This window comes from Myxine glutinosa, chromosome 12, assembly GCF_964187855.1.
Source record: "Myxine glutinosa chromosome 12, kmMyxGlut1.1, whole genome shotgun sequence".
Taxonomy (NCBI): Eukaryota; Metazoa; Chordata; class Myxini; order Myxiniformes; family Myxinidae; genus Myxine; species Myxine glutinosa.
In genome coordinates, this window is record NC_136272.1 from 116867 (window position 1) to 141369 (window position 24503).

The 24503-nt window shown below is 47.8% G+C and overlaps 1 protein-coding gene across 6 annotated transcripts in view; it reads right to left on the reverse strand.

Annotated features, from left to right (window-relative positions):
- ATRIP (ATR interacting protein) overlaps positions 1–24503 on the reverse strand; it is a 196376-nt gene that overhangs the window by 81209 nt on the left and 90664 nt on the right. For all 6 annotated transcript variants that reach the window (XM_068133376.2, XM_078766391.1, XM_078766390.1 and 3 more), the window contains 2 exons: positions 8361–8464; positions 7783–7886 (listed from right to left, as the gene is read on the reverse strand). In XM_068133376.2, the coding sequence (XP_067989477.2) occupies positions 7783–7886; positions 8361–8464 (208 nt within the window). The remainder of the gene's footprint in view (positions 1–7782; positions 7887–8360; positions 8465–24503) is intronic.

The window sequence follows — 24503 nt, forward strand, 5'->3', positions numbered from 1 at the left end:
TCTGGAGAAAGCATTCGATCGGGTTCCACGCAAAGTATTGACATGGGCATTGAGGAAGTTAGGAGTGGAGGAATGGTTGATCAGAGTAGTGATGGCAATGTGCAAAAGAGCGCGCACAGCTGTAAGGACGAAGGACGGGAACAGTGGTGAGTTTGAGGTGAAGGTGGGAGTGCATCAGGGGTCGGTACTAAGTCCACTACTATTTGTAGCTGTGATGGAGGTGCTGGCTCAGAACGTAAAGGAGGGTTTACCATGGGAGTTGTTGTATGCAGATGATCTGGTGTTGATTGCGGAAAGTATGGATGGACTGAAGGAAAAGATGAACAAGTGGAAGGAATGTATGGAGACAAAAGGTCTGAAGGTGAATATCGGAAAGACGAAGGTGATGGCAAGTGGTAAAGCATGTGGTGAGGTGGAAAGAACTGGGAAGTGACCCTGTGCTGTGTGTCGGAAGGGTGTCGGAGTGAACTCCATTCAATGTACAATGTGCACTGAGTGGGTTCATCAAAAATGTAGTGGTCTGAGAGGGTCATTAACCAGTGTGGCAGCTACATTCAAATGTAAGGTGTGCACAGAGGGAGCTGCAGATGGAGAAAATGTTGAGTTAGATCTTGGAGACGGCGTGAAGCTGGAAGGTGTGAAAACATTTTGCTACCTCGGAGACATGCTGAATGGAGAAGGTGGATGAGACTCGGCAACGGTTGCGAGAGTGAGATGTGCATGGAAGAAGTTTCGGGAACTGATTGGCATGGTGATGATGAGGGGAGTGTCGTTGAAGCTGAAGGGAAAGATGTATGCTGCATGTGTGAGAGGTGTTATGATTTATGGGAGCGAGACATGGGTAATGAACGTAGAGCAGCAACGAAGGTTGGAAAGGGTGGAAATGCGAATGGTTCGACGGATGTGCGGAGTATCGTCGAGAGAGAGGAAGACAAATGATGAATTGCGAAAGATGATGGGAATAGAGCCTGTGATTGATGCTGTGAAGAGGAACAGGTTGAGATGGTTTGGTCATGTGTTGAGGAAGGATGAAAGTGACTGGTTGAGAAGAGTGATGGAAATGAATGTAGAAGGAAGTAGGGGACGGGGAAGACCGAGAAAGACTTGGCTAAAGATGGTGGAAGAAGAAATGCGGGCAAGGGGGTTAACAAGGAGAGATGCAGAAAATAGGGCAAAATGGAGAAGATTGTCATGGGGATCGCAAGGCTAACCCCCGCTCTAGTAGGGAAAATGGCCTTTAAAATGCATGTTGTTGTTGTTGTAGTGATAAAGCATCACTGTGTATGCATCAGTGATGGACGACGGTGATGAGTAGTTTAGGCTTTGTGTGCATAACAGATGAGAAACGCTGTAACTGTAGTGTGGTTTATACAGGTTGATATCCACACTACAGAGATACCACGGTCATCTTACTATAATTCACCAAATGTCTGTCTGTCCGTTCGAAGGTACCGTAAAAACTGCTGAACCGATCGCAAATATATTTTGGGTGGATAATCCTGGGATCCCCAGGAGTAAAATAGGCTATTTAGTTTTCCCAATTTCAGCTTTAGTCTCCAGAATTCTCAGGTTTGGACTCCCGCATAACATTTGCGTTTGCATGACGTTCATTGTGACGTCTTCTTACGTCGAGCAACGGTACCCGCCCTATGGGCGGGGCTTCAATTGGGAGGCCCAAATGAAAAGGCTAAATATCGGAAATTATCGGAAAACCACATCATTGTGATTATCGGAATATCGGAAATATCGATAAAAAAAGGCTAAATATCGGAAATTGAAGGCTTTTTTTGATTTAAACGATTTATATAAACATCCGTTAAATCTCGATCGGTGCAGTCGTTGTGCGGCACCCGGGAAAATAACGTCATGCGGGAGCAAGTATCAGCAGCATGTGGCAGTGTGGGAGTCCACGTTTGCACCGATCGCTGCACCGTGTGCCGCACAAACGACTGCACCGATCGCTGCACGGCTGCATCGATCGGATGTGGCATGAAGGAGAATCTGCACTTCGGCATGAAGGAGGATCAGATCTAACAGATAGGTCTCCATCGATCTTGCCAAGGCCGTAACACCTATCCGCTCAAAACCCTTTTAACTGTTGATTTGGTACAGTTACACGTTTCGGGAATTTGGTACACGTATCGGGAGTACATACGACATCGCGATTGTGAACATGATTATCGATCACGATTCATGATCACGATCATCACGATCATAGTGTATCGATTACGATGTGAAACACGATGGAATAATATTTACCGATATGAACAGTGATGTGGCTTTTATTGAAATTCTAAAGATACTGTTTAGATTTTGATGATTTGCGTGTGATATGATTCAACAGATGTTTATATGAATCGTTTAAAATAAAAAAAGCCTTCAATTTCTGATATTTTGCCATCACCATATGCAGATTCGCCACGTACCCACGATCGATGTTTCTCTACGTGAACGTACCCGTTTGTTTGCGAACAGGTACGTTTTTCATGGAAGTCCTTCACAAACTTGCTGTCCATGTCTGACGTGCAACTGAAGGTGCTACAGGAATGTGGAATTTATTGGTTTCATGCTTTAGCATTCACCGTATCTGCATTGCCTGTTTGCTTCTGGCCTCCCACCCATGCGTAGCACGGGTATTTCTCTAGTATCACTAATCACGATTTGAAACACGATGGAATAATATTTACCGATATGAACAATGATGTAGTTTTTTTAAATTGAAATTCCAAAAATACTGTTTAGATTTTGATGATTTGCGTGTGACATTTAACGGATGTTTATATAAATCGTTTAAAATAAAATAAAAGCCTTCAATTTCTGATATTTTGCCTTTTCATTTGGGCCTCCCAATTGAAGCCCCGCCTGAAGGGTGGGTACCGTTGCTAGTCCTGTATTGTCTGACCTTTTCTGTCCAATCTGTGTGAATAACGTGCTGGTTGTGCAGGGCACATCTTGTAAGTTAGTTGTTTATTGTTGCTCCATAGCATGTAAAAGTGTTATGGGAGGTCATGATATTGTTATTATAAATTGTTTCATTGATTTATTGCTCTCTTGAGATGATTATAATCTGTCATTGTGTATCTTTCAGATATCCTTGATGTATACTGGTTAGCCATCGTTTTTCCCATTTGATTTACCATCTGGCTTCTGGATTTACCATCTTTACCATCTGGTTCCCATCTGGCTGATGCGTTCATCTGGCTGATGAAAATTGTGCCTAACTGTCTATGCGAGTCTCAAATGACTTCACTGGTGTCAGAAGTGGGATAGGCACATGATGACGAGGAAGGAAAACGATGGCTAACTCAGTGGAAGTCTGGACAACCGAGAAGCTCTGGAATTGCCATTGTTGAACGGGATTCACCTGATTGCAATATTTCTGCCCGGTGGACTCCAGCTGGATGTGACTGATGCCACACGACTTTTACTTAAACAATCGGGTATTAGAGAAATTGTATTGAGAGTATAGTGTATTGTCATTTGAAATTACTTACCTTTGATTTTAGTTTTTGGCATTATCATAAGCAGGTGTATATAAGTTATGTCTCGTAGAAGGAAGAATGCCAGGTACAATGAGGAGGATATGCAGGAACTGGAGAGGCAACTTCCAGAAGTAACGTTGGAAAGAGACCAGGAGTGGGCTGCTTTCCAAGCCTTATGGGAGTCCGTCATTACTGAAAAGTTAAAAGCCAGGACATTTGTAGATGATAATGGGCAGGGCTCAGTCGATGATTGGATTGATGACTCAGAGGTTGCTTCGAGCAGAAGGCCTCAGTGCCGCCAAAGCTGTGGACGATTTAGCATTTTATTTGGAAGGCCCAGCCAAAATTGAAATAAGGGGCCAGGACTGCGTGACTGAAGGAGATGTCTTTGAGGCATTGCGCAGGCTTTTTGGGGAGCGTCTTTCAGACTCTGGAAGAGAAGATACTCCATTGACTGAGATCCGGGTTGGGAAATTGACGGATTGTGTCAGACCCAGTGAGTCGCAGAAGTCCTTTGCTGAGGTGCCGTGGCTGGTGTGAGAGGAACCCACAACCAGCCAGCTGGCATAATGGCAGTTGAAGTCGCCACATATGAGGAAGAGAGAGTTGGGATGGGTGGATAGAAGTTGGTCCATGTTGTCAGACAGGGAGATGTAAATGTAACTCTTGGGAACTTTCAACACTAGGAATTATTTTATACCCTTCCCCAGATGTTTGCCTCCTCACAATTCAATCTCAGAGTTCTATGGACAGTTCCTTGGACTTCAGGGTGAGGTTTCTGTTCTGACATGTGGGACCTTATATGGAAAGGTGTGTTTCTTTATAATCCATTAACAATATCGGGTCATTCAACTATTGGTACTGTATCATGACTCAAAGTGATTGATTGATTGATGTACCTCCAATGACTACTCGTTTTGAATTGCTTCATTGGCTCTGACTGAGAGCTGTGTGTGTGGAGGTTAAACAGCAACGGCAAAAGTAGTAAGACACATTAACTCAATGATTCCTGGTAGGCTGGATGTGGAATAGCATTCCGTTGGAGCCACTTTAATTTGAAGCAAACTGCATATTTGACACGTTTTTAAAGAGGACAACCCATGATGAAAGCTATCATGCGTCTTACACAACTAACTGTGTCTCCTGAGTGTCCAATAGAAATTCAATGTCAACAGAATGTTAATCAGATAAAAAATAAGGGCAATACCCCTGGGCGCTCACCTGGTAGAATAATGATACTGAGGAGGGTGATGAAGGTTGTGTTCAAGTCTCATCAAAATTGAGTGCGTGTACTTTCGGAGCAGAAAGCAAATACAAATTTTGGGGGGAAACCCCCGTAAATCCCCTTAGAGCTCGATTTTTTGAATGCCGGGAAAAAGCTCGGGTACATGATGGGTGATGAAGGTTTTGGTCAAGTTTCATCAAAATTGTGTGCGTAATTCTATTTTGGGGAAAGGTGGGGTCAAACCTGGACCCACTTTGACCCTTGGTAGACCCCCTTACACCTCCATTTTTTAATGCCGTGAACATACTTCAGTTGCAACATACCAAATATAATTTGTGCCAAGTTTGGTCACAATCCCATCAGCAGTTTCAGAGAAGAAGTTGCAAGTGTTTACGGACGGATGGACGAACTGACAACGCGCCATCACTTAAGCTCCTAGGAACTACATTCCAGGTGAGCTAAAAAGTGGTGTATTTTTTTGTGGAGATATCACATTAAGGCAATTTGTTGATTTAAATGATAAACAATGGAACCACGAGTTACCATCCCTGCTCATGACAGATGGATAAGGTTAACACACTTGAGGAGCAGACATCAGACTCCTGTTAACACAGCACAGACAATACCGAACAACAGACGGATTCATCCCCGGACAGTCATCAACCGCTTACGGGAGTATGGGCTATGTCCACATCAACCCGCCATACAACCATTATTGACCCGTCGTCATCGACTGGCAAGACTCCAGTGATGTCGACAACATAGACCGGCCATACAACCATTATTGACCCGATGTCATCGACTGGCAAGACTCCAGTGATGTCGACAACATCGACTCTATATACGACCATTATTGACCCATCGTCATTGACTGGTAAGACTCCAGTGATGTCGACAACATAGACACGCCATACAATCATTATTGACCCGATGTCATCGACTGGCAAGACTCCAGTGATGTCGACAACATCGACTCTGTATACGACCATTATTGACCCATCGTCATTGACTGGCAAGACTCCAGTGATGTCGACAACATCGACTCTATATGCGACCATTATTGACCCATCGTCATTGACTGGCAAGACTCCAGTGAGGTCGACAACATAGACCCGCCATACAGCCATGGTTGACCCGATGTCATCGACTGGCAAGACTCCAGTGATGTCGACAACATCGACTCTATATACGACCATTATTGACCCATCGTCATTGACTGGCAAGACTCCAGTGATGGCGACAACATAGACCGGCCATACAACCATTCTTGACCCGATGTCATCGACTGACAAGACTCCAGTGATGTCGACAACATCGACTCTATATACGACCATTATTGACCCATCGTCATTGACTGGCAAGACTCCAGTGATGTCGACAACATAGACCCGCCATACAATCATTGTTGACCCGATGTCGTCGACTGGCAAGACTCCAGTGATGTCGACAACATCGACCCCGCCATACAACCATTATTGACCCGATGTCATCGACTGGCAAGACTCCAGTGATGTGGACATCAACGTCATCCCCTTCACTGGTGGAGAAGTGTCATGTTTACAGACGAATCCCGCTTCCGTGTGTCCCATTCAGATGGATGTCATCGTTAATACAGTCATCGTAATGAGCGTTATGCCAAACCACGTGTAATTGTTAGGAACCACTTCATAGGTGGCTCCGTAATGGTACCGGGTGGGCAAACCGCATGCCATCAAACACCTCTGCTCGTGTTTCGAGGGAATCCGAGAGCAATCAGATATCGTGATGAGATTCCGGCACCTGTGGTTGCCCCGTCTCTCCAGCGTTATGGTCATGATATCATCTACCAACAGGATAATGCTCGCCCTCACACCACCCGTGCTGTTCAACAGTCGATGAACTAAAAGAAGATTAATCTACTTCGATGGCCTGCAAATTCGCCAGATTTATCCCCAAAGGAGCATGTCTGGGATGAAATGGAACGCCATCTTTGATATCTCCCACACCCGCCTCAGAATGCCATAATTTGGCCACAGAGCTCGTCATGGCCTGGGACACTATCCCACAAGCCTCCCAATCCCGTTTGATATTATCGATGAGGAGCAGGTGCACAGCTGTAGTTACTGCAGACGGAGGACATACGGTCAGTTACTGATTTGGGGACTTTGGTCGATGAGCCCTCTTTCATTGGACTTGCCACAGTATTCAGACTTTGTGACATTTTGTCAACAAGTTTCGGCGGTGATGACAAAATGGTTACTTATTCAGTTTGGCTTTGTTTTTTCTTGTGTCGCATATGCACAGATTCCTTTTTGGGTAAGTATATACTGCCGCATCTTATATTTTTGCCAATATACCAACAATGACAAACTTTAGATTAAATGTAATCCAAGGAAACGCAGCGTGTTGTGGGAGGGCGACGTGAGGGGTAAGTGCGGAGATACGGCATGGGAGAGGGGGTTGCAGATATGTGGCACAGGAGAGGGGGAGAAGCACGGAATCTCAGCATGGGGGAGGGCGGGGAAGTGTGGAGACACGGCATGGGGAAGGGGGTGAAGCAAGGACACTTTGCGTGGGGGAGGGAAGGAAGTGCGGAGACGCAACATGGAGGGGTGGATGGGGGTTGAGGAGACATGATGTGGCGGAGGGGCGTGGGGGGAAGGAGGGGGGGGGAGGGTGTGGTTGAGGAGACATGGCATGGAGGAGGGGTTGAGGAGACGTGACATGGGTGTGGGGGGGGGGGCGGGGAGGAAGTGAGGAGACACGGCATTGGAAATGGATGAGAGTTGAGGAGACGCAATGTGGGGGAGGGAAGGAAGAGACAACTCTTTTTTAATGTGGGTACGCATGGCAGGATGGAAATCCTTTCTCGATCCTAAATTTTCTTGTGTTCAACTACATGTGGACAAATGCAAGAAAAAGAAAAAAAGCAAGCAGCCATCAAGTGTCAGAGTGTAGTTCGTGAAGGAAGTTGGAAACGTGTAATCAGTATTGCCGGGGTGTGCGCACAAGAATTTTGAGGTTGAGACAAATGTTTGAATTCGATCCAAACTTATAAACATCAAATATATGAATTTTCCTGCCATTTTCACTCACCTTGCTCTTGTGGGCGTTTTGAATTTTGTTTCACAGTTGGTTCATCGGTGACACGATCACATAGTCTGTTGTTCTTTGATGCAGAGCCATTTCCGAGGTGCTCTCTGTTAGGTACAACAACAACAGGCATTTTAAGGCCATTTTCCCTGCTAGAGCGTGGGTTAGCCTTGCGGGCCCCATGACAATCATGGTTCCCTGTTTGAGGCAATGTTTTTATGGCCGGATGCCCTTCCTGACGCCAACCCTTAGTCGCCTCTTACAATGCGCAGGGATACGGTGTACCGATTCTAAATCGGGGTACACACCGGGATCATTCATCCCAGCAAGCTGGTACTCAATTAGCCGACCTCGGAAGGATGACAGGCTGAGTCAACCCCCCCCCCCCCCACCCCCCCCCCTGGTGTTAATTTAGCGATCGACAAGGATTCGAACCCAGGATCCTAGGATCCCAAGCCGGCACCCTAACCGCTAAGCCAACACCAGGTACAGAGAAACAAAAAAAACTCAACAATCATACAAGTCAGACAAATTAAATAATGGAAGCACTTCACAAAACAACAATGATTGCCATCGCTGACCTGCGTTTGAGATGGGCTTCTCGTGCTGAAACAGAATGTAACCCAGAGCGGAGAAGTAACAACTCAGCATTCTGAAACTCCAACTGAGATTTAAGTTTTGATACCTGAAAAGAGAAATACATCAATCTATATCTAAATGACGTCACAAGGACAAGCTGGTACGACAAATACTGACAGCAAACCACCACTATGTTAAAATTGGGGGTCACATGACCATTTGGCTCTTTTATGCCTGTACGTTGCAAATTCAACATCTACCATCTTTAAAATAAGTCATTTTCTGTATGTCTGTGTTTGTGTGTGTCACACCCAAACTACTGGGCCAACACCAACCTAACACCAATCACACCCAAACTACTGGGCCAACACCAACCTAACACCAATCACACCCAAACTAATGGGCCAACACCAACCTAACACCAATCACACCCAAACTAATGGGCCAACACCAACCTAACACCAATCACACCCAAACTACTGGGCCAACACCAACCTAACACCAATCACACCCAAACTAATGGGCCAACACCAACCTAACACCAATCACACCCAAACTACTGAGCTCCCCCCTTCCCTCTGAGGTAAGCTCCTTCCTTCCGTCATCAGGATGAAGATTACCACACTCTTTGCCCTGCTTCATTCCCATCAGAGTTAAACCTTTAACCCCCTTCTCAACCCCTGATTCTTCCATTTAGTGTTCCACTGCTCAGACCTTTTCATCCATTCAACAGAGCCTCCCTTCTGCTGACAACAGCTCTGAGGCACCATCAATGTGCACTCGTGAAAGACTTGCCCCAGCCGGCACGCAAAAGTAGGATTACCATATTTGAACTTTTAAAAAAAAGAAAAAGAAAAAAAGAGGACACTCCGGAGTGTTCGTGTATTATTGGTGTGTTCGTGAGGGACTTTTACGGCTGCTTCGTGTGAGACTTGGACTGGGGACTTCCCTCTGGCTAACCCGACAGGAACGCAGGATTAACGCGGATTGTGGATGTTGGAGAAAAGGAGGAATCTCCTTTCGCATTCTCTGTGGGGGACTTTGTTCGAGAATTTTCTGCAGCCAGTGACTCCCACCCCTCCTCCCCGCTCCAACTTGGCCATGCCTTGGAGGTGGCATGATGCCCTTTTTTGGATCGTTTTTTGAAGGACATTGGGGTGTGCTGATGGCAAGGTGATGGCAAGTGGTAAAGAATGTGGTGAGGTGGAAAGAACTGGGAAGTGGCCCCGTGCTGTGTGCAGGAAGGATGTCGGAGTGAACTCTTCAATGTACAATGTGCGCTGAGTGGGTTCATCAAAAATGTAGTGGTCTGAGAGGGTCATTAACCAGTGCGGCAGCTACATTCAAATGTAAGGTGTGCACAGAGGGAGCTGCAGATGGCGGAAATGTTGAGTTGGATCTTAGAGACGGCGTGAAGCTGGAAGGTGTGAAAACATTTTGCTATCTCGGAGACATGCTGAATGGAGAAGGTGGATCAGACTCGGCAACGGTTGCTAGAGTGAGATGTGCATGGAAGAAGTTTCGGGAACTGAGTGGCGTGCTGATGAGGAGGGGAGTGTCGTTGAAGCTGAAGGGAAAGGTGTATGCTGCATGTGTGAGAAGTGTTATGATTTATGGGAGCGAGACATGGGTAATGAACGTCGAGCAGCAACGAAGGCTGGAAAGGGTGGAAATGCGAATGGTTCGATGGATGTGCGGAGTATCGTTGAGAGAGAGGAAGACAAATGATGAATTGCGAAAGATGATGGGAATAGAGCCTGTGATTGATGCTGTGAAGAGGAACAGGTTGAGATGGTTTGGTCATGTGTTGAGGAAGGATGAAAGTGACTGGTTGAGAAGAGTGATGGAAATGAATGTGGAAGGAAGTAGAGGACGGGGAAGACCGAGAAAGACTTGGCTAAAGATGGTGGAAGAAGAAATGCGGGCAAGGGGGTTAACAAGGAGAGATGCAGAAAATAGGGCAAGATGGAGAAGATTGTCATGGGGACCGCAACGCTAACCCCCGCTCTAGCAGGGAAAATGGCCTTAAAATGCATGTTTTTGTTGTTGTATTGGGGTGTGCTGAACATCCCGGTGGGTGCGTCACTCCAGGTGGCGTCCTCCCTCTCGGAGAGTGGTGTTCGTGGGACGCAGTTTCATCTCCGGTTCAGAAGTGTGAGACTTGTGTGACAATTCTGTTGCTTGGCTGAGATGAGCATTTGGAAGGCGTTTGTTTTAAAGAAAAATGTTTTTTTGTGAGTGACTTTATAGCGTTGTTGTCTTTTTCTGAACCTTAAAATGCACATTGACAACAAGTGTATTGTCTTTGTGTAATTGCAAAATAAAAGAATTTTTTTTCAAACCAGATTTTGTTAATGGGAAAAAATAAAATTAAGCGGTGTATAGATACCTTCCACAATTAAATAAACAAAACTACACATAATATTCCAGATGACATCTCAATAAATGTATGTAGAATGGTTACTAGCCTGTCCCCTACACAGTGGCAGATGGGTTTTTGCAATCACTTCTGGGTGTCTGTCTGTGTGTGCATCGTTGATTGTTATTTCCATAATTTGGGTTTCAGAAAGTGAAATGGAGTCCTCAAAGGACTCAAATTATTCACCCCCGCTTCGGTGAAGCATCGTGATTCATGGGCTAAGTTGTGAAGTTGTGTTGTTCTCAGAGTTTTGTTCCGAGGGCTCTTTTAAGAATCGTCACTGAGCCACGGACAGCTTCCAAATGTAGTTCATTTGTTGTAATGATCCCAGGGATGGTCACTGGTATAATTTTGGTGCTCTTCAACTTCCAGGATATTTTCACTTCATTCTTGAGATCTTGATATTTTTGTCATTTTCTTGATTTCTGCATTATTTGCACCAAAATCGCTGGGTGCTGAAACCACAATTAGCAATGCCTTATTTTCCTTTTTGTATCTGAGTACAATGTTCGGTTGCAGTGCTTTGTTTTCTACATTCACGCTGGATGGCATCATAAGGTTGCACATGAGCGTTACTTCCTTGTTCTCAATTATTGCTTTTTGTTCAAGTTTCCATGAGTTTTCTGAGATTGGGGTATTGAAATTTCTGCAGATGTACCTTGGATTACTCGACATACTTTGTCATGCCTGTGGGTGCACAGCTGCTCTGACGTGAGTGTTTTACATCCCAATAGGAGGTGGCTCGTGCTTTCTGTTTCTACCGAACAGAACCTACACTTGTCCGATTGACTCAGTCCCGCCATTTTCTTAAAGCCATTCGTGTAGTGCCCTTGATCTTGGGCATTCATAATGATTCGTTCTCTATCCCAGGTGAGCTGACCTCTTCTCACCCATTCCAGTGATTCTTCTTTGTCCATCCCCAATCTGTCCAACTCTTTTATATTTTCCTGCTCTTTTGTTTTTATCCCAGTTGTCACTATATATCTGCTGTTATTTCATCTTGCATTTTTATTTTTTGCAATTGTTGGGGCTGTATTCGTTGCTGTTTCGGTTTGGTGCATGACACCTTCTATTCGCACCTGTGTTTGGAAGTTTTTTGCAAGGTGAGTGAGAGATACCTTTTCTGGCTTGTTGTGTTCATGCTTGGACACAAATTGTATTTGGTAGTCTGTTGAGCGTGTCACGTACTCTGCTAATCCTACAGTCGTCACTCTGTGCACTTGATTGACTTCCATCAGGCCGCCACGTCCTTCTTTCCTCTGCAGGTACATTATTGGGCTGTACTAATTTTTGTAGACCATTTTGTGGACTAGTGGGGGCACCCGTGGGAATCCCATGGGCATGGACATATGTGACATTTGGACATCTTCATTTAGATGCTGCACATTCAGTTTTACAAAATGGTTACTGGCAATTTATCAGATCCACAAATGATGTAATCTACACAATGTATTTACTTCTGATAACATGTGCATGCATGTGCATGCACATGGGAAACACCGTTTGAAATGTTTCATTACATCTCATGTAAAATGTGACTTCAAAAGCTCAAATCCTCTCCTCCCCGCCCCATCCCTCCCACATCACGCACACTGCACCGGGGAGTAAATCACACACAGGGAATAGTCAGGTTCACTATGTTTTTTCGTTCAAAATTTTGGTAGATTAGCAAAATTATACATTTTTGGAATATTCAGAGCATGAGGAATCCAAAAATTAATGTTTACATTTGCGTAGACACCTTTGCGAAAATGACACTCAGGACAGTGATGAAGATCTGTAAAAGCATATTCCTGAACGGTATAGACCTCGTAGATCCTGTGTATAGGACTTATAGTTCAATCTGATACTACCTATAACTTCCTATAACAACCTATAACTTCAAAGGACTTGCAATATCATGTATTATGTAATACAGTTATATCACAAATATAAAGACAATGGTTTTCAACTACCTTTGTTTGTTGCTTTTCTATAATCCTGAGCACTATTTTGAGGCCTTTATTGGATTCCTTGACCCAGAAAACATAGGATTAGCATATTTAATTAAGTCTCTAGGTTGACTAGAAGCCGAGATCGCGCAAAATATGTATTTTATGGCGGCCATTTTCAAAATCCAAAATGGCGGCCATGCAGGTGTCTGTGCAAATGCCAACATTGATTTTCAGATTCTCCATGCTCTGAAGATTCCAAAAATGTACAGGTTTGCTAATCCCAAAATTTTGAAAGAAATTATATTTCTTAACATAGTGAACCTGACTATCTTCATCACTGTCCTGAGTGTCATTTCGCAAAGGTGTCTACGCAAATGTAAACATTAATTTTTGGATTCCCCATGCTCTGAATATTCCAAAAATGAAAAGTTTTGCTAATCTACCAAAATTTTGAACGAAATCATATTTGTTAACATAGTGAACCTGACCAGAAGTGGGACACACACACAGACACACACACAGACACACACACAGACACACACACAGACACACACACAGACACACACACAGACACACACACACACACACACACACACACACACTGGGGATTGGGTCACACACACACACGGGGGAGTGGGTCGGTCACACAAACACGGGTGAGTGTGTCGGTCACACAAACACGGGTGAGTGTGTCGGTCACACAAACACGGGTGAGTGCGTCGGTCACACAAACACGGGTGAGTGGGTCGGTCACACAAACAAGGGTGAGTGGGTCGGTCTCACAAACACGGGTGAGTGGGTCGGTCACACAAACACGAGTGGGTCGGTCACACAAACACGAGTGGGTCGGTCACACACACACACACACACACACACACACACACACACACACACACACACAGGTGGGTCAGACACACACACACACACACACACACACACACGGGGGAGTGGGTCACACACACACACACACGGGGGAGTGGGTCACACACACACACACACATGGGGGAGTGGGTCACACACACACACACACATGGGGGAGTGGGTCACACACACACACATGGGGGAGTGGGTCACACACACACACACGGGGGAGTGGGTCACACACACACACACATGGGGGAGTGGGTCACACACACACACACGGGGGAGTGGGTCACACACACACACGGGGGGGAGTGGGTCACACACACACACACGGGGGAGTGGGTCACACACACACACACGGGGGAGTGGGTCACACACACACACACACGCGGGAGTGGGTCACACACACACACACGGGGGAGTGGGTCACACACACACACACGGGGGAGTGGGTCACACACACACACACGGGGGAGTGGGTCACACACACACACGGGGAAGTGGGTCACACACACACACGGGGAAGTGGGTCACACACACACACGGGGAAGTGGGTCACACACACACACGGGGAAGTGGGTCACACACACACACAGGGGAGTGGGTCACACACACACGGGGGAGTGGGTCACACACACACACGTGGGGGAGTGGGTAACACACACACACATGGGGGAGTGGGTCACACACATACACGGGGGAGTGGGTCTCACACACACACACGGGGGAGTGGGTCACACACACACACACACGGGGGAGTGGGTCGGTCACACACACTCACAGTTAAGTGGGTCACACACGGGTGAGTGGGTCACACACACACACACACACACACACACACACACACACACACACACACACGGGGGAGTGGGTCACACACACACACGGGGGAGTGGGTCACACACACACACGGGGGAGTGGGTCACACACACACACATGGCGGAGTGGGTCCCACATACACACACACGGGGGAGTGGGTCCCACACACACACACACAGGGGAGTGGGTCCCACACACACACACACAGGGGAGTGGGTCCCACACACACACACACAGGGGAGTGGGTCCCACACACACACACACAGGGGAGTGGGTCCCACACACACACACACACACACAGGGGAGTGGGTCCCACACACACACACACACACACAGGGGAGTGGGTCCCACACACACACACACACACAGGGGAGTGGGTCACACACACACACACACACGGGGGAGTGGGTCCCACACACACACACACACGGGGGAGTGGGTCCCACACACACACACACACACGGGGGAGTGGGTCCCACACACACACACACACGGGGGAGTGGGTCCCACACACACACACACACGGGGGAGTGGGTCCCACACACACACACACACGGGGGAGTGGGTCCCACACACACACACACATGGGGGAGTGGGTCCCACACACACACACGGGGGAGTGGGTCCCACACACACACACACTAGGGGGAGTGGGTCCCACACACACACACTAGGGGGAGTGGGTCCCACACACACACACGGGGGAGTGGGTCCCACACACACACACGGGGGAGTGGGTCCCACACACACACACGGGGGAGTGGGTCCCACACACACACACACACACAGGGGAGTGGGTCCCACACACACGGGGGTGGGAGTGCGTCCCACACACATGGGGGGGGGGAGTGCGTCCCACATACACACATGGGGGAGTGCGTCCCACACACACACGGGGGAGTGCGTCCCACACACACACACGGGGGGAGTGCGTCCCCCACACACACACACATGGGGGAGTGGGTCCCGCACACACACGGGGGTGGGTCACACGCACACACACACAAACACACACACGGGGGAGGTGGGTTACACACACACACACACACACACGGGGGAGTGCGTCCCACACACACACACACGGGGGAGTGGGTCCCACACACACACACACGGGGGAGTGGGTCCCACACACACACATGGGGAGTGGGTCCCACACACACACATGGGGAGTGGGTCCCACACACACATGGGGAGTGGGTCCCACACACACACATGGGGAGTGGGTCCCACACACACACACACGGGGGAGTGGGTCCCACACACACACACACGGGGGAGTGGGTCCCACACACACACACACGGGGGAGTGGGTCCCACACACACACACACGGGGGAGTGGGTCCCACACACACACACACGGGGGAGTGGGTCCCACACACACACACACGGGGGAGTGGGTCCCACACACACACACACGGGGGAGTGGGTCCCACACACACACACACGGGGGAGTGGGTCCCACACACACACACACGGGGGAGTGGGTCCCACACACACACACACGGGGGGAGTGGGTCACACACAAGGGGGGAGTGGGTCACACACATACGGGGGGAGTGGGTCACACACACGGAGGAGTGGGTCACACACACGGGGGAGTGGGTCACACACACGGGGGAGTGGGTCACACACACGGGGGAGTGGGTCACACACACGGGGGAGTGGGTCACACACACGGGGGAGTGGGTCACACACACCCGGGGGAGTGGGTCACACACACACTGGGGAGTGGGTCACACACACACGGGGGAGTGGGTCACACACACACACGGGGGAGTGGGTCACACACACACTGGGGAGTGGGTCACACACACACGGGGGAGTGGGTCACACACACACGGGGGAGTGGGTCACACACACACGGGGGAGTGGGTCACACACACCCGGGGGAGTGGGTCTCACACACCCGGGGGAGTGGGTCTCACACACACTGGGGAGTGGGTCACACACACACGGGGGAGTGGGTCACACACACACGGGGGAGTGGGTCACACACACACGGGGGAGTGGGTCACACACACACGGAGGAGTGGGTCACACACACACGGGGGAGTGGGTCACACACACACGGGGGAGTGGGTCACACACACACGGGGGAGTGGGTCACACACACACGGGGGAGTGGGTCACACACACACGGGGGAGTGGGTCACACACACATGGGGGAGTGGGTCACACACACACGCTAGTGGGTCACACACACACGGGGGAGTGGGTCACACACACGGGGGAGTGGGTCACACACACACGGGGGAGTGGGTCACACACACATGGGGGAATGACCACCCACATGCCCCACATTACGTAACTTTGAGCTAAAGGCAGGCCGGATACACACGACGCATATGGAGCATATTCTGAAGTCGAGAGCAAGTCGCACCAAGAACCTGACAAAACAATGTCCACAACATGTGACAGCACGGGATCACGACGAATGGCAGCGGCCACTTCCACAGCGATTATAATCGTAATTACCGGACCAGATTATTTCCCGCCTGTGTTTATATATTTATTTCACATCTATGAATTGCATGTCCAGGCACATGTGAAATGGAGTTTCTTTATTAATCCTGGATGTGAACATGATTGATTCAGCCTTGAAAACTCGTGCGAAAAGCAAAAAAAAATTATCAAAGATTTCACGATGTTATTTCCTCAAGAAATGAAACGCATCTTCTTTGGGCAGTGTATAATCGCTCCAGACAAAACACATTACCTGGTTTCCTTTGCTTGAGTTGTAATCAAAATGTACCTTTGTTTCTTCAAAAAGTAATTTATGATCGAAGACGTGTTGATTCAGTCTTAAAATGCACATCAATCATGGGTGACTTCATTTTAAAACTTGATTGTATCGAAAACTTTTCGCTTTACAAAGTAAAAATAGATTAAAACCAAACGTTATTAATAAATATTGTATTCCATAGTTAGTTTACATTATATAGGCCTTCTCATTTAAAATGCATTTTGTTCTATAAACGTCAACTTTCATCGAATATTACTCGTTTATGTTATTTGGGCGGTGTACGATATACCGTGCCGATCTGGGCTATTTCCTGCCTGTGCGTTAACTTTCAACAAATCTCCTTCCCGTTTTTTGCAACCGAGTCTAAAACCATGTTAGCGACTGTGAAAAATGAAATGAGATATCGAATTAGAGTTGAAATAAAACTGTGAGAGACAAAAACACCGCAGGCCGAACAAAGGAGGCCTCAAAGCTATGTGACGAAACAAAATGGTGGTGATTTGTTTTTGAAGCCCCTCCCAGACCGGGTGTAGCCACACCCCCGGCCAGACATATCCCCCACGGAGAATATTATCTATATAAATAAAACACTGTGTGTGTGTGTGTGTGTGTGTGTGTGTGTGTGTGTGTGTGTGTGTGTGTGTTACCGATAGACTCCTAAACGGAGAGGCTCACGTACTTGATATTTGGCACAGACATGGCCATTGAGCCTGGGAAGGACATGGCCTACCTAAAAATATTTGACGAGATCCATATTTTTATTCATATTTACCTCAGCGCATTTCAGCGAGGAACATGATACACGATTACATGATTGATTACATCTCAGCCTGTGCCAGAGCAGCTCGCTGATTCGCTCAGAGCGATCACGTGATGTTCCATCCTCGCTGCCAGACCACTGAATGGAAAATATATCGAATGACCATTGCCATTCACACCACATAGGTGGAGATGCAGCTACCGGGCGCCATCTTGGTTGGCACTTGATGCTGGGCGATGGTGATTTCCGTTACGCGTTTGCACGTAATTCAGAGCGAAAAGCGATTGCGTTTTTTCACCTTTTGTGCGATCGTTGTTTGTGTCGAGCATAGATGTCATCTATATAAATAAAACACAGGTGTGTGTGTGTGTGTGTGTGTGTGTGTGTGTGTGTGTGTGTGTGTGTGTGTGTGTGTGTGTGTGTGTGTGTGTGTGTGTGTGTGTGTGTGTGTGTGTGTGTGTTACCTATAGAATCCTAAACGGAGAGGCTCACATACTTGATATTAGGCATAGACATGGCCATTGGGCCTGGGAAGGACATGGCCTACCCAAAAATGACCTCCGATGACGAGATCCATATTTTTTATTCATATTTAACTTAGCGCATTTCAGCGAGGAACACTATACACTGATCTCAGCCTGTGCCTGAGCAGCTCGCTAATTCGCTCAGAGTGATCACGTGATGTTCCGTGTGGACGTACGAGCCAGGCCAGGCTGCCAAGTTCAAGTTGCCTGATACCCTGCCCGTTTACATTCTCTGCGAATGTACGGGGGTCGAGGCTCCTGTGTGTGGGGGAGCGGGGGGGGGGGGTGGGGGTGGGGGGGGGGGGGGGAAGGGAGGGGGGTCTGTCCAAGGCCGAGTTTTTTTTTTCTTTCATCTTTAGATCCATATTTTTAGCCATAACGTAGCGCATTATGGCTCGCTCAGGATCTTCGTCAGGTTCGCGAGCGAGTTAGCCAATCACCTGGGAGCATGAGGCCACGTTGGCCACGCCCACGACGTGGCATTAGCAAGACGTCGTTTGTTTGATTGCAGAGTCGTTCAGGATCTTTATCTGGCTAGCGAGCGAGTTGAGTTACCACGTGTAAACGTCAAAGTGAAAAAAATTGAATTTGTCTACGAGTTCACACATGGAAGACTGACTGTGATAAAGGCAATGGCACCGAAGAAAATAAATTTGTCGTGTTCACCCTCCAGAGCAAGGAAAATCGCTGATCGGAGACTTCATGAAACCGATGAATATACTTTTCACCGTCGACAAGCCAATCAAGAATGTGTCTCTAGATTCAGACAGCAAGAGACAGAAGATGAGACAGATGCACATCTAAATGCCAATCAACAACGTGTGGCGAGGGCCAGACAGCGAGAGACAGAAGATGAGACAGAGGCACGTCTAAACGCCAATCAACAACGGGTGGCGAGGGCCAGACAGCGAGAGACAGAAGATGAGACAGAGGCACGTCGAAACGACAATCAACGACGTCTGGCGAGGGCCAGACAGCGAGAGACAGAAGATGAGACAGAGGCACGTCTAAACGCCAATCAACAACGTCTGGCGAGGGCCAGACAGCGAGAGACAGAAGATAAGACAGAGGCACGTCTGAATGCCAATCAACAAAGTGTAGCGAGGGTCAGACAGCAGGAGACAGAAGAACAGCGCCAAAAACGACTCAACAACTGGCAACCATCAGGCAGACGGCAGCCGGCCATTGCATGGGAGAAGGCTGCATTCAGTTACAATCCGAACACTGACTACTCCTCAAAGGTTGATATTGGCTCCATGTCGTTCACCTGTCAGTTTTGCCATGCCTTGAAATGGAAGGGAGAAACACCAGGAATGTGTTGCAGGGGAGGCAATGTCCTTTCGCCTTCTCTCCAATCTCCACCGGAACCTTTGAAAGAACTACTTCAATCAACTACGACTCAATCCAGACACTTCCTGAAGGAAATCCGTAATTACAACTCTTCATTCCAAATGACTTCGTTTGGAGCAGATCGCGTCGTCACTGAGCAAGGATTCATGCCGACATTCAAGGTGCAAGGCCAGGTATACCACCTCATTGGCTCTATCCACCCTCAACCAGGTGAGCAACCGAAATTTTTACAAATCTATTTAATGGGTGACCACCGAGAAGAAGCTGCCCGATGAGGACAGAACTTCCCCAACCAACGCTCGCTCTGAACTAATCCTCGCCTTACAAGATATGCTCCACTCAAATAATGCGCTGGTCAACAGCTTCAAGTCGACATTGGAGAGAATGCCTTCACCTGATTACAAGGTCGTAATTCGAGCTGACAAACGTCCTCACGGAGAGCACGAACTTCGGTTTAACGAGCCAGTCAACAATGACGTTGCAGTTCTCATGGTCGGAGAGCAGTACAACAATCGCGACATCGTCCTGCATCTTCGCGACAACAGCACAAAGCGGATTTCGGAGACTCACCGATCCTATGACGCCCTCCAGTACCCTCTGATTTTCTGGAAAGGACAAGATGGCTATCATTTTGAAGTTGAACAAGCTGGCGGCCGGGGAAAAAAAGTATCTGCGAATGACTTCTGTGCCTTCCACATCATTGTCAGAAAGAATTCCACGAATCATATCCTGCAGTGCCGTGATCTGTTCCACCAGTTCATCGTCGACATGTATGCCAAAATCGAAAGTGAGAGACTCCTCTTTATCCGGCTCCACCATCGTCAACTGAGGGCAGAATTGTACGCACACCTCAAGGATGCTGTCAACAATGACGGAGATGTTCAGAACATGGGACAACTGGTCATCTTGCCATCCACGTTCACCGGAGGTCCCCGATACATGCACGAGCGGACCCAGGATGCGATGGTATACGTACGCAATTACGGTCGCCCCAACCTTTTCCTTACTTTCACCTGTAATCCGAAGTGGGAAGAAATTAAGCGAGAGTTGATGATCAACCAGCAGCCAACACATCGCCATGACATTGTCGCAAGGGTATTCCACCAGAAACAGAAGGAACTCATGCAGACGATTAAGAAGGGCAAAGTTTTCGGGACTGTCCGATGCTTCATGTACACCATTGAATGACAAACGAGGCCTGCCCCATGCCCACATTCTGGTGTGGCTAGAAGAAAAGATCCACGCTTCCAACGTAGACTCTTTTATCAGTGCTGAACTTCCAAACCCTGATGAGGATCCAGAGCTGTTCAACATCATCAAAACGCAGATGGTGCATGGCCCTTGCGGCCGGCTGAATCCATCGTCTCCGTGTATGAAGGACGGTAAATGCACCAAGCGATATCCTAGGGCATTTCTCAAGGAAACGCAGACTGGTCTGGATGGATACCAAGTCCCACAGTACTACACCTGGGTGGTTGGCAGTAAGACGTAGAAAAGACGTACACAAGGAGCACGAGTTGTGGGACATCCTGACATTCGCCGTTCAGATGCAATTGGTCGAGTCTACACTGTATATCCAAACAATTTCGAATGCTTCTTCCTGCGCCTTCTACTCCATCATGTCAAAGGACCCATCTCTTTCCAAGAACTGAGAACGTTCAACGGCCAGGTTTGCGACACCTTCCGCCAAGCCTGCCACCTGCATGGCCTTCTGGAGGATACCAGCCACTGGGATGCCACTCCAGAAGAAGCAGCAGTCTCGCGCTCTCCAGCCCTGTTGAGAAATATATTTGCCATCATGCTACAAACTTGCGGTCTCTCCAATCCGGTACAACTGTGGAATAACCATCGTGAGGATCTCAGCGAGGACATTCTCCACAGGGCAAGACAGGTTCATGCTGAAGCAGACTACTCCGATGCGATCCACAATGAAGCCTTAGTACTCATAGAAGACAAACTGCTTTCTCTTGGAGGACATTCACTGGAGGTCATTGGCCTTCCTGTAACACAGCGACAACAACAGAATCACCTGGCTCGTTAAGTACTCCGAGAGACTTCATACAACGCACAAGAGTTGGAAAACTACATCAATGAAAATGAGCCAAGACTGACAGTGGAGCAAGAACAGATCTACATGCAAGTGCTGGCGAGCATAAACTCTTCTGAAGGTGGATTGTTCTTTCTGGATGCACCTGGAGGCACTGCAAAAACGTTCCTTATCAACCTCCTCCTGTCAAAAATCAGGCAGAAAAAGATGATTGTTCTGGCTGTTGCCTCTTCCGGAATTGCTTCCACTCTTCTCACCGGGGGCAGGACCGCCCACTCAACCTTCAAGCTCCCCCTCAACCTCACTAACACGGAGCAGCCAATGTGCAACATCTCCAAGTCATCGGCTGTCGCAGAGGTATTTCAGCAATGCCAACTCATTGTCTGGGACGAGCGCACAATGTCTCACAGAGTTGCACTGGAGGCAGTTGACCGCACACTGCAAGATATTCGAAAAGATCAGACTGTCATGGGAGGCATTACTCTTCTGATGGCAGGGGATTTCCGACAGACCCTGCCTGTCACGGAACCAAGGCAGATGAACTTCGTTCCTGTATAGAGGCATCTGCTCTATGGTCAAAAGTGACGAAGTTGAAACTCAGCACAAAGATGCGTGTCACCCTTCATGGAGATGTAGCCGCAGGCGCCTTTTCAGCGAAGCTGTTACAGATCGGAAACGGAGATTTGGAGACGTGCCCTGAAGATGGACTGGACATCGTACCATGCGGCAACAATGTCACCATGGCTGACGAACTCAAGGCGAACGTCTTCCCCAACATCCCCACCAAATACCGAAATCACTCCTGGCTCTGTGAAAGGGCAATTCTAGCCCCAAAGAACGATGCAGTCGACAAAATCAATTTGGATCTTCTGCAGACTATTCCTGGGGATGTAAGAACTTACCGATCTGTCGACTCAATCCAAAACGACCACGAGACTGTCCATTACCCGGTAGAGTTCCTCAATTCGCTACAGCCTCCGGGTGTGCCTCCCCACATACTCCATCTAAAGGAAGGTGCTCCAATCATGCTCCTGAGAAATATCGATCCTGTGCAACGGCACACGACTGGCCATCAAAAAGTTGATGCCTCACGTAATTGAGGCCAACATACTTACGGGAAACTATAGCGGGGAACAGGTCTTCATTCCGAGGATACCAATCATACCATCTGATCTGCCATTCGAGTTCAAAAGACTCCAATTCCCCGTACGACTCAGCTTTGCCATGACCATCAACAAGGCGCAAGGACAATCTCTCAAGGTGGTCGGACTGAACCTTGATTCCCCGTGCTTCTCCCATGGCCAACTATACGTAGGATGTAGGCGGGTAGGATAAGAGAACAATCTATACATCCTATCCGAACAAGGAAAAACAAAGAACATTGTTTACAAGGAAGCACTGCATAATTAACTACGTGTCTGGTGTGTTATGATGATTGTGAGAATATCGATTCTGATTCTAATTCTAATTCTGATCTGATTTTTATGTGTATTTATGTGTATTTTTATGTGATTTTATGTATTTATGTGTATTTTAAAAAACACAAAAAAAACGTTTTTTTGGAGTTTTTTTTTTTTTTTAATCGTTCGATAGTGCCTAAGCCTTTTTTAATTAATGCAAGTTATACACAAGTACACATTCGCATAAATAAATAAAAAACAATCACCAGACATTTGAATACAAATAAATCAAACAATTCTAGAAGTGCACAAAGTTGGTGGTACGGCTTCTTCTTCTTCCTGATCAGCATCACACTTACCTCAGAAACGTGATGAACGCCACATTCACCCCATTCACCCACCAGCAGGTATATGAACCCCCTTCCTCTACTGCCTCCCTCCTCCCCTCCCCTGCCTCCCCCCTCCCTCCTCCCCTCCCACCCCCCCTCCCTCCTCCCCTCCCACCCTTCCTCCCCCTTCCCCCCTCTCCTCCCATCTTCCATCCCCCTCTCCCCTCCCCCTCCCCCCCCCCCCATACCTCACCCCCCCTTCCCTCCCCTCCCATTTTCTCCCCTCCCATTTTCTCCCCTCCCCTCCTCCTCCCCCCCTCCTCCTCCCCCACCCGACAAGCCTGGTACTTCTGTTAGTATTGAGATAGTGAAGAGTTCCCTTGTTTTTATATCTAGTTTTTCCGCTTGTGGCCAGTTTACTATTTTGAAGTTGCACTGGAACACCAGTGATGTGAGCTGCTTTATGGATTTGATTTTGTTTTGTTGCTGTGAGATATGTTTTCAGGATCAGCCTTGTTCGATGCAGGTATTCTTTGGTAATTGTTTTATGCATTTTTCATGACAAATTTGGTGGCCCTCTTCTACTACAAGGTATTTGTAGATGATTCGTTTTCTAGCTCCTGTATTGTTGTATTTAGGTTTCGATTTTTATGTTGTCCGTTTTTGTTGGTCTACCTTGCATGAATGTGCACTTGGTACACTTATCTAGGCCAAATTCCATCTGGATATCATCGAAGAACGGTTTCACTAATTTAAGTTGTTCTGCCAATTTTTCGTCGTTCGGTGCAAAGCGGTTTAAATCATCCACATACAGTAGATGCGTCACCTTTCTTGTTTCTTTGGACGTTATTTTATTGGATGTTAGGGGGTATCTGGGTCCTTGCTCATCAATGAGGATAATTGGTGGGTCTGGACCAGGAAAACCAGGAGAGGAGAAAGACTGTCTCCTTGGTAGA